General features: G+C 46.2%; 1 protein-coding gene across 1 annotated transcript; it reads left to right on the forward strand.

Moving 5' to 3' along the window:
• The first annotated feature begins 386 nt into the window (after positions 1-386).
• On the forward strand, positions 387-10,944 carry LOC119389062 (uncharacterized). Its single transcript, XM_049414931.1, has 4 exons — positions 387-514; positions 5,863-5,909; positions 8,667-8,756; positions 10,659-10,944. Exons 1-4 carry the CDS (start codon positions 454-456, stop codon positions 10,905-10,907), a joined length of 447 nt encoding a protein of 148 aa, XP_049270888.1. The 5' UTR covers positions 387-453; the 3' UTR covers positions 10,908-10,944.
• Positions 10,945-11,763: the final 819 nt, after the last annotated feature.

Genomic DNA, 11,763 nt, shown 5'->3' on the forward strand with positions numbered 1-11,763 from the left:
ATTATGCAGGCTGTTACTTATGGTTACCTGTCCTCAGGACCAGCTGCTCCGCGAAGGAGGTCGTATCATCAGATTTTTGTTTGTGCCTAATTCAAATTAAGTTTATAAGTTATAGGTAAGTCAGGACGATGAGTCAGCGCGAGAGAGCTGCAGCACTTTTGTTTTAGAGAAGAATTTAAAGCCGTGTATGATGCGTATGCCCTGAAAGCGTTCGAACAAGAATCGAGGCTGTATAATAGCGACGTTGACGAATGAACGATGGCTCCTATTGTCGATGCGTCGTTATTGTAGAGCTCATTTTTTCTCAAGTTTCTTACTCGGAGCGTCGCATCTGTTCTTGACAACAGCTTCGAGCAGAAGAAATAATACCTTTGCAGGTAGAAGTGCAAAGGCATTTGCCCTGTTTTGTTTTCGGAAAGCGAGTATACTTTCGCTTCAAGCGGCACACCGAACATGCGAATTCGATCGGTCCCGCTCTTCGTTCTAGGATTCAGCGTCTTATTTCAGCTGTTGGGTAAGTCGCGTGTAGGTTCATTTTTGCGATGCCTTGGAGGGAAGTGGCGCGAGTATATCAAGGGAACCTTTAAAGGTGCCCCGCAACACTTTTTCAAATTATCATAGGATTACCTCACTTATTGCTTCACGAATCGACTGCTGCAAAATATTTTCAGAATCTATTAAGTACAAGCGGAGTTATAGGGATTTGTGGCGTGCTTTAAGCCCTTTCTGTCTCCTTTCGTCCCAGTGTGCGTGCTGAAAGGTACACAGAGGGGATGATAAAGGAGCAAGAAGCTACGTTGGTTGGTTGGTTGGTTCCTCAGTATCTTGGCGCAACCCACTCCGTGGGATAGGCCATGAATCGGACGGTGCCTTGCTTAGGAAACTAATGCACTTACTGAAGGAAAAAGTTGAAAATGAAATGTTCAGCCATTACAAATTGGTAACATAAACTCACAAGATAAAGAAAAACGAAAAAAAAAACCCTATAGGGAAACAACGTACGTACGTCAGCGCGTCATGAGCTTGAGCTCTTCCTTTTTTTCCTTCTTTGAACACGCGTATACTTTTTAGAGTGATCACGAGCGCGCTGGTGTAATCTTATATTGTGTGTAATTCTAGCAATTCTACCATTTCGAGGAGGAATAAACTTTATTGATTCTAAATGGGAGGGAGAGTGGGGGAGCCAGGTTCCCAACCTAGACCCCGTCAACCTGCCCCCCCCCCCCCCCCCCCCAGTTCTAGCATTTTAGAGCTCGGCGCGGGCACGTCACGGCACAGCGCGGTGGCGGCCGCAGTAACTACGCAGCTCGCGATGCTCAAGTCAGCCAATGGCCGTAAGCCATGTAGATGGCGTACGAGCCAAACTGAGCATATGGAATCATTTGGCGAGAGAAGAGCGAGCGATTTCTAGCTGATTTTGAAACTGAATTGTAGGTTACACGCCGCATGCTGCGCTGTAGTGCCTGGCTCACATGTTCGCAGGAGCCTCGACTACCGATCGCATCATTTACTGACCATATTCAAAAAGTGTTGCATGCAGAGCCCCTTTTAATAGTCGGGCTGCGAGGAACTCGCACGTTTGAAGTTTAAATCCTGCAAAAAAAAAAAAAGGCCACGCATCCATTTTTTCTTTCTTGCTTTTCGCTATCATTGAAGAAAGAAGATTAATTCTTGTAAGTATCCAGTTGTTGAGGACTATGACCACGGGGATCCTCTCGGCAAACTCTGCAGAAGCTTGCAAGGTAGATGAAGCTTCACCCACTCGACTGCATAGCAAGAAAGCATGAAGGAAACTTCAAGCGGGTTTGCTCAGAAAGAAAGCTTGGTAGTTAAAAAGGACAAGAATTCGTCCTGGTCTGGGGATGAAACGCGGCACGAACGTTCCTTTAGTTCACCTCGGCCTTTCTTTTTATTGCGATAGCAAGTATACGGACGCTCTAGGCGCATTTTAACGTCGCCGTTGCCGTGATGTCCAGTATAAATTTCAAGTGCGATTACATCGCCCCGTGCGTTGTACGTTAATGAGCGAGTGAAAGCGTACGAGGGGAGCCGGCAATCGCGGCTCAAGTGGAGAGCAAACGCACCGGCCCTGTTTATTCGCGCGAAAGGGCCACGGGGAGTCTCGAAGGGGGAGCGAGGGAGGGCTGTGTGCCTCCGTCAGGAAGAGCACACTTTGAACGACCGGGCGCGGCCGTGCGCGCCCTATCCTGACAGGGATCAGCAGACAGCTGATGCCTTTGTACCTGTATTCTCACCGCTCAGATTGCGCTGAAGCGATTGACAGCAACAATGTCGTTTGCTCGCTGCAGCGGCCGTGTTTCCTTATACCAGGGTTTTGTTGAGTTACGCCAGGTCAAATGCTAAAGGAGTTCGGTGTTACTTTATATAACATTTCAATATGTTACTATCGCATTCGTAGCTTTTGCCTTCCAGCTAGACTAACGTTCTAATATGGTTTCGCACTATGCAGTTGAGTAAACGAAAATATGTCCCTCGCGAACCTTCCTTGAGCTCGTGGAATTTCTGAAAAAAACAAAACAAAGTTCGCTTCCATTCCACCTTGTGAAATTGAATGTACAACGAAACTCTTAGTTCAGCACCAACACCACAAGTAATGCTAGATAACCAGCACCACAGCTGTTGATATGACACCTTTATTTGCTGTCGCTTTGAAGTGATATTGTAGCGATGATCGCCTTGAGGTCACCATGATCTACTGCGATGAGTTCGGCGATCACCTTCGACACGTTTGCGGCCAAGACCAAGTCCGGGCACGTTCTGTACCACGTGGTTGATTGCTGTGGGTCGTTTGAACCGGTTGCAGATACCAGCACCCCCTGGGAGCAGGGGGAGGGGGTAATTTTATTAATATTATGTATTATCATCATTATTATGGGCACAGCGACGTCAACTCATGCGCCTACCTTGACTTAAGGTCTGTCTGGGAGACAATGTTGCTTTTTTCTTTAATTCGAAAGTGCCGGTCATTCATGGCGATGATAATTTTGATGTGAGCTGAACGCCGCGGAAAATTTCGACCAACTAGAGGCTGACAGCCTCAGTGCAAAACTGCTGCGTAATGATAATTTTGATACTTCAGCTATAATAATATGATGATGGTGACATATATGCGCACAGTCTAGGCCAGCAAATGATCTTTGAACCATCGTAAGTATGTGCCGATATTGTGAGCGACTAGACAGGAAACGAGAAAATAACGTAAAGTGTACGTGGTCTCACACTTTGGGTACACAACATCGAAACCTGTGTTGTCTTCACATTCAGTTCCAAGTTTACATCTCTTCCGAACTTGCCCGAGGCTGCAGTTCGTGAATTCTATCAGGTGCCCCAAGAGAGAGAGAGAAATAAACGTTTATTTGCGAAACAGTGTTCCGAGCGATGCTCGGTATCACCCTAAGGTGGAAGGGCTCCCTAGTCCAGGAACCCTCTGGCTTCAACTGCCCTCTTGGCCCGGATGACAAGTTGTCGCTGGTCTTCTAGGTCCTCGAGGGCGAGCTTGGCCTCCCACATTTCGGTTAGGTGGTCGTCGTTCGTGTTTAGTGCTGGATTGACGTCCATCTCCGGTTGCATATTCAGGTCTACATGACACGGGCATTCCAGGAGCAAATGTGCCAGGGTGTCCGGTACGCTGCAGAGCGGGCCATGAAGCTATGTTTCGTTGGGTAGAGGCGGTGCATTAATATTTCATGTATGTGTGTGTTGCTTTGCAGGCGTCTGATTATCACGCTTTCTTCTTTAGTCAGTTTTGGATGCTGTGGAGGGTACACCCGTCGCTCCAGTCTGTAGTCTTGAAGTAGCGACGAATAGGTGTTCTGTACAGCCTCCATCTCTTCAGCCACGGATCGGGTATCCTGTGGGTTCAGGACAGCCCGGCTGACGTGCTCGCGGGCAGCGGCATGAGCCGCTTCATTTCCCTGTAGACCCTCGTGTCCTGGCACCCATATTACGCAGGTGTATGGGAGTGGAGTGCTTCGCCGTTTTATGATAAGTGCATCCTGAGATGCGGTTGAGAGTCAGTTTAAAATGTAACTTCTGAAATTTTCGAATCGGGTAATAGACATTATGACCTCTTATACAACACATTTCCGCCTCTTTCAGTAATTCTGTTCGTGGAGTAGGATTCCACTTCTAGGCACAGGCGACTTTCAAATTCTGTTCGTTCTTTAACTCGAGCACACGAAAAAAGAAAATCAAAAGAGAAATACAAAGATACAGTGTCAGGCCTCTCCTATAGAGTTAAACTAATAGCCGAGTGTGGTCCCCCGAAAGTCGTTTAGTCGTCGTCCTCTAATTCGCAAACGCCACTGTTTCTCTTCTGATTAGTGAGAAAGAGAAGGACAGACAGACCAGTAAAAAAAAAGGCGCCGAGGACATCCAGACGCACCCGATTTGCTATCCTACACTGGGGAAGAGGGTTGAATGGATAAAATGAAGGAAAGAAGAGAACGCCAAGCGCGCCACTTCATCAGTGCATGGGGAAACAGATTGAAGCCTGAGCTTTAGCTATGTGTGTTTGGCACGAACGAGACTGGAGCATCGCGTAGAGGAAATATATATGTGCGCTGCGCTATTATCTGCGAAAAATTTAACTGAATACCAAGAGAACAGACTTTTGGGCTAGTTGTTACCGCGACGGGCACGTGTCAGTACATCACAACGACTACGGTTGTCTTCCTCTGTTTAATGAATGTATGATTTTGTTGATAAGGATTGTTGATAAGGAAGAAACATTGATAAGGATTCACGGGAGTTGAGGCAAGCCTGATTGCAAAAGAAGGTGCCAACTATGTTAGCGCCCCCTTGGTTACTCTGAGCTCAAAGGAAATCGTATATCTGAATGATACTGGCTTGCACTTTCGATGCAGCTTTTGCTGTCCTCATCTTTGGTATAAGTAAAACACGTCTCAGAAAAAAAAAACATTTGTGAATAGCGCATGTCCTCTCCTCTTCCTTGGTCCTTGCGTTTTCAGCGCTATGGCTTCATTGAATGGAAATGAATAGTCTGCGGTGGTCACCGCACGTTGAACGGGTGACTGAAGGTAAGGATGAACAACGGCTGTGTGGACCGGTTGTTGAAAAGTTGACGTATTCGCAACGCACAGTCTAACGAATCTTGACCGGTTGGTATGGACAACCGATTTACGAAAAGGTGCCGATGTAAAGACGAAATGAGAGACACGGCGACCTCCTGTTATTTTAGATTCCTTTTATAAACCTGAGCGCGCAACGCGAACAGTAGAGCTTATTCTGGAACTAACGCGACCACCAACGATAAGGCTAGATGCCACATCTTCGTGGATCTTCGATGGCACATGTATAAATGCCGACGCGTCGTACCGCAGATCAGATTACCGACGACTGACGCCTGTGCTTGCAGCTTTCGCTCCACTTTGAGTGCTGTTTATACTGGGCACAAGTTCGCCCAGTAAAATGTTTCATTTCTACCAACTGCGTTTTGTCTTCTTCACCGTCAAAACAACGTGACAATATTCGCAGCATTTTATCTGTGTGTTGCCTTCGTCTGTATATCGCTGCTACAGAGTGTCACCATCGCTTAGCACCAATTGACCCAAGTTCCTGTTCTGGTTGGTTCTACCCTAATAAATCAGTAACTTTAAATGAAGGAATAAATAAATAAATAAATAAATAAATAAATAAATAAATAAATAAATAAATAAATAAATAGTTTGACTAGGTGACTGGAAGAGTCTAAATAACTTTCACCACTTTGGAAACGATTGCTTCGTACCATGTCTTAATATGTCGTGCATACAGGTTATCCGTATCGCTCGTTCGTACGTTTAACACTGATATTTTGCTTTGCGTTTATTTGAATTGTAGATGGTGTGGCCGGAGAGCAATGCCAGAAGAAGATCTGGAGACGACTTGTAAGTGCTCGCATTCCAGGTATTCGTCCAGCAGTCCTGTATTGAAAAAAGTTCGCCAGATCCTACGCGTTGTGGGAATCGGTCTTATGCGAAGCAGTCAGCTAGTACTTCTATACTGTATTTTATGGCATTGAGCCAAGCGTGACGAGGTGGATCGACGCGTTTTCGTAAGTGTATTAGCTGTGTGCACATCGTGGGCTTACCAGGCACATCGACAACACTGGCGTTTAAAGGGTAACTTATTGTGCGACGTAACGTCAGCTTTCATGTTAAAGTACATACGTCAGTATTATCGAAACTAAGTGCGCTTTATGGTGCAGTCATGTGAATATCATACGTAACTTTCGTTAATGTGTTCATTCGTGGTCGCGCAGTTCAATATAGGTTGTTGAATCATAGGAATGCAAGTGCAATGTTTATTAGACTGCTATAAAAGCGGAGCCTACACTGGAACCCCAGACGTTGATCTAATGCATGTATCATAAGAGTACATATGTAGTGTTTATTTCTTTCTTGTAAAATTAGATAGCCAGCACCACAACCGCAGTTGACGTTGCACCGACATTACGCCTGCATAGGCTGTTTTTCCAAACAAATTTATAGACCTGGCGTGTCTCTGTGGTAGAATACCTGATTGCCACGTGGAATGTTTGGGTTCGATTCCTGCTGGGGTCCCAATTTTAGATGACAAGCATCTTATGGCGGAGTTCAATCCGGTGATGGTGGTGGTGGTGTGCGGCGTGACCACCCTTACTGCGCACGCGCTAACCCTCTCCACAAACCTCCTCTCCACTCCCCCTCTCGCGCGCCTCGTTCTCCTGCAACGAGTAGGCAGCAGCGACGCCTCCGGCGTCTTGACGTGGCACGAGCGGCCGATGGCCGCCTCTGCTTCTGTGGCTCTGACGCGGGGCGCTCGTGCTCTCATTCCCTCGCTGAAGAATCCCACGACGACACCAATGGCATGGACTGCAGAGAGGCAGACGCACATGATCTCGTGACTTTGCGGGAGTCAAATACCTCAGACGCCGGCAGTTCCACGCAGCGGGAGCTGGATGGAGACTGGAAGAAAGTGCTGATTCTACGCCAGAAGGCACAGGCTCGAGAACGCAACAAAAAAATTACACCATCTCCCGCTTAAGCTAACCATCTCCCCGCTGCTTCGCATCGACACATGGTTCGCTTTAGCGGAAGATGGTGTAATTTTTTATTCTTTCCATTCGTCGGGTTAACGCTGCCGATGTCGGTTTTTCTTAACGCTCTCGCATTTAAATTACCCATGTCTATTCTCGCCGTTCCTGGGTAGATATAAACTGTCAATCACCTAAGGCGCATGCCCGTACACCGCGGCCCGTGTTAAACGAGTATGTGCCACACGTGTCTGGAGGAAAGGGTTAGACGACGCACGCGACAGGATTTTCACGTTATTACCCGACAGTCATATTCGTCAAATGCTCTTACCCTCCCGTGCCAGTTTTGGTCTACACCAAGTTAAGGAGGCGATCATGAGGGCACCCAAACGTAGGCGGCTAGATAGATAGATAAATAGATAGATAGATACGTATATAGAAACGCTCAAAGTGCCAAAGCTTGGCTAAGAAATGCTTCGCATTTAATGCTTAGGTGGATCCATGAGAGCCCCTTCCTTGTCGCACACACGCCCGCACTACAGTGCACCCGCACGCACACGCAGCGTAGAGGGGTAAATTAAGGTCAGCTGACCCTCAGATAGCCTTGAAGCACTAAACGCAGACCTACTCAGTGCCCTTACATAAACAGAGCTGATTTTAAGAGTGACGTGGCGTTGTGGCCAGTTCAGCCCACCTTAATGAAAGCAGAACTGACTAAAACTCAACAGTCATAGACATAACATACTAGTTTACGGGCCCTTTCTGGCCTGAATGGCATTTTTGGCGTTGACTGCGTACATTTTCGTATACGGTGACATCCTGACTCCTGCGCGTCTTGTAAAATCTATCACTCAACTGTTGCCGCATATTAAATCCGTTTAGGAGTATGTTATGAGTACTGCTGCATGCACATGTGTTATTTATAAATGTAGAGGTGCTGCACACCCGAATATAATCATGCTTTTATTCGGGTCGTACATGCGTGAATTTTAATGAAGCCTTACACACACACACACACACGCACACACACACACACACACACACACACACACACACACACACACACACACACACACACACACACACACACACACACACACACACACACACACACACACGCACCTATCTATCTATCTATCTATCTATCTATCTATCTATCTATCTATCTATCTATCTATCTATCTATCTATCTATCTATCTATCTATCTATCTATCTATCTATCTATCTATCTATCTATCTATCTATCTATCTATCTATCTATCTATCTATCTATCTATCTATCTATCTATCTATCTATCTATCTATCTATCTATCTATCTATCTATCTATCTGTTTCTCACTCTTAAACATAGGAAAATCAATGTCGGTGTGAGAATGTCACCTCTCAAGCCACCATAAGAGAAGGTAAAGTATGAAGACACAGCCATGAGAAAAAACTGAAAGTGGCACTGTGGCGGAAAAGAAAGTACAGACAAAAACTTAACTGTGCATGCATAGGTACGGTAGCGCCACCTGTTAATGAGCTACACGCGCATGTCTACGCGAGATAACCGTTTAGATTTCTTTCATTCCTTCTCTACATAAGCTAATCGAAAGACACATATAACTCAAACCACTTGATTCTCATAGGGGCTCACGGGGTTCCTGAGTGGGTGCCGGTACTGGTGCAGAGGGTTCTTGCCCAGGATCGGTTATGAAAAAGATGGGACACCCTGTACCGTGAGTTGCCACCTTTCTATATTTTATAGTCTGTGCTTTATCAGTTAAAACGTATGCAAAGACACGCTGGCGCTTTCTGTGGAGGCGCTGGCTGTCCCTCTGCTCTTACACGCAATAGCGGAACACTGTGGGATAGACGGAGCTAATACGCGAGTTAATAGTGTTTTTCTAGTTGCAATTTCGATGTAAATATTTGACGAAGGCTACTGGCTATGCGATTATGTCCACGCTGTATATATAAAAAAATTGTGGTGTGCGTGCATAGGCGGGCGCAGAGTTCACCAATGGGAGGTGGGTTGTGGGCAAAGTTTCATCGCTGGCTTCCACCTCCCCCCCCCCTCGCTCTCTTTGAGGACAACATGCTTCACAATGGATGTAACAATGAAAAGCAAGCGATAAAATGCTGCTCACAAAGGCCTTTGGTTGCGGGAGTAAAGATGTGAAGTAAAATGTTATTAGAATTCAACATAAGGGGCCTTCGGCTGTCATTATACTGAAAAACATGCGTGGACATAACCCTGCTCTCTAAACAATGTGGGGACAGGTCCGACTCAGGTGTCGACATGAGGCAGACATTGCGCAAAGAAGAGTTGACTAAAAATATCACATTCATGCAGTTATTTTACCTACATAGAAAGGTGTACTGTACACAATGGAACGCATAATTTACATACTGCCACGCGCACTTCTTTGTAACCGGTCCGTTAAACGTAAACCACTGGCCTGCGCAAACCGCGTCCGAATATCTGGGAACCTTCCAGGTTATTTTAGAATCATCCGATGGGCTTGAGCGCGCAAGCACGAACAGTTGAGTTTATTCTGGAACTCACGCGACCACCAGTGATAAGGCTTGAATGCTCGATGCCGCATGTATATATGCCGACGCGCCTTACCGCCCATCAGATTGCTCCACGGCCGACGGCTGTTCTTGCCGCTATCAGCGCACAGCGCCAATTGCTTGTACATTGGCCTTTCATTTTCCGGGCGCAAGTTCGCCCAAATGAACAGTTTCGTCTTAGAACACGCTGACTGCCGCCTTCTTCCACGTCACGACCATGTGACAAAAGTCAACTCAAGTACATTAATAAAATAATCATTTGTAACAAATACCTCACTACCATCAATGAAACATGTTGACATATGTAATGTTAACTTATAGGAACATTAACCGAACGTGATACACTACATGACACTTTAATAAATGTCACATTTGAAGTATTGCAATGGTGAAACTGAGCGTAGTCAATTATTTTGAACAATAAGAAATCTCTTGGACGTTTTTCTAGTAATAGTATACCAATAAAATCCCTGACTATGTAACTGCCTTAAGCAAATGGGCATGCAGTGTTCGAGTCTGTTAATTGCATGGTTTGTGTCTGAATAGAGTATTAACCATTGATATCTGTTTCTAATATTATATTGGCTTTCATTAGGCTTTCGTAGAATACTTAACGCTAGTAATAGTTTGTTATTAACTTTCAAACTCTGCTAATATTTCATAATAATATTAAACTGATAATTGTTTTGCAGGGGAAGCGCGTTCAGTGCGGCAAACAGCTTGGCCGTGTGCGCGTCACAAGATGCGGTTGCGACATGACGAATGGCTTTCTTTTGTAATAAAAGCAGGTTACTGATGTTGCTTTGTGATGTGTTTCCATATACAAGGTTGCGATAATTTCTACGAGGGACCGAACATTGAAAGTCAGCTGATTTGTAACGGTTACACTTTCGCTGTTTCAGGTAACATTACTAATCCCCTAATAATGAGAACTAACTGTTCCTTTATTAACGGGAACTAATTAACTGTGTGTTAGTTCTCATTAATAATGTGTCTAACTAAGAAAACGAGCCTTTAAAAGTCATCTTCCATTACTGATCTCCGACTTTCGACAACTTTCGCAGAGGTTTTTCCGAAGCGGTGTCTGCCGAAACGGCAGCTGCATCACGGATGTCCCACCCGATCCGAGTCTGCAAACAACCAGCGGCACGCCTGGCGGGCAAAACAGCCGGGGTGTCGCCCAGTCGACCGGCGGTGACCGAAGCACCGTAGCTACTAGGGTGGCTACCGTAGCCGCAACGAACTCCACTGGATGGGTACAAGCCAATAATGGAACCGAAAGCAGCGCTGCATTAATGGCGTTGGCGAAATGAATGAGGAAGACCACGTGACAACGCCGTGGCGAGTCAGTCCTGGTGTCTCTGCACAAGCGGAGAGCTCCATCAGTCGCACAGGAATAGACAACAATAAACAAAAGAAGGATATATGACATGCTGCAACCACTGGTGGTAAATGAACTGATGCCTATCTTTGTTTACGGGGGGGGGGGGAGGGGGCAAGGGTGGCATAGCCTCCTTCCCTTTAACAGCGCACGAATGCGAGCCAATTGGTACATATCCATATAAGTTAAAAACGTGCAATGTAAGAATGGATAAGTAAGCGTATTTATATTGCGCTGTCTAGCATTGCGCTGGCTGTGTCGTACGCAGGGTAGCCTCTGGTGGCTACTTTGCGCCAAATTGGCTACTTTACGACCCAGTCTGGCTACGAAAATTTCAGGTTTGCTCCATGGCTACTTTCGGGCTACTTTTGAACCTCTGTTATGGCGCATTAAGTAGTCATTCTCCTTATTATTTGGAGGTAAAATACACCATTTCTAAGCTTTTCTGTTCCGTCAGCCGATGCGCTCGGCGTCCTCCCCCACCAGCAGGCTCGTGCGCATCGAGGCCGCCGAGGCGCCCCACAGCAACGCGCGGCGCGCCTGCAAATGCGGAGCGGTGAGGTTGCGTGCATGATGGCAGGCGCATGGCTAACACGCTGCCCACGCTGCTCGCCATGTATGGTGATGCTACGCGCAAGTTTCTAATTCTGATGCGCAGCGCGTGTCCTAGTGTAAACTTGACAAAACAAAGAGACGCAACAGAATGAAGCCGGACTGTTCATCTTCGACCAGATTTCACTACTTTAAGTTGGACTGGTATTATGGTAGTCTACTAATCAATCTCGTTC

The sequence above is a fragment of the Rhipicephalus sanguineus genome, chromosome 4 (genome assembly GCF_013339695.2).
Source record: "Rhipicephalus sanguineus isolate Rsan-2018 chromosome 4, BIME_Rsan_1.4, whole genome shotgun sequence".
Classification (NCBI taxonomy): Eukaryota; Metazoa; Arthropoda; class Arachnida; order Ixodida; family Ixodidae; genus Rhipicephalus; species Rhipicephalus sanguineus.

Bases quoted from the DNA above. Each gene is read 5' to 3' on its own strand.
- LOC119389062 (XM_049414931.1), top strand. From the start codon at position 454: ATGCGAATTCGATCGGTCCCGCTCTTCGTTCTAGGATTCAGCGTCTTA. The intron at 515-5,862 runs GTAAGTCGCGTG...TTTGAATTGTAG, and splicing joins CGTCTTATTTCAGCTGTTGG to ATGGTGTGGCCGGAGAGCAA. The intron at 5,910-8,666 runs GTAAGTGCTCGC...TGATTCTCATAG, and splicing joins AGAAGATCTGGAGACGACTT to GGGCTCACGGGGTTCCTGAG.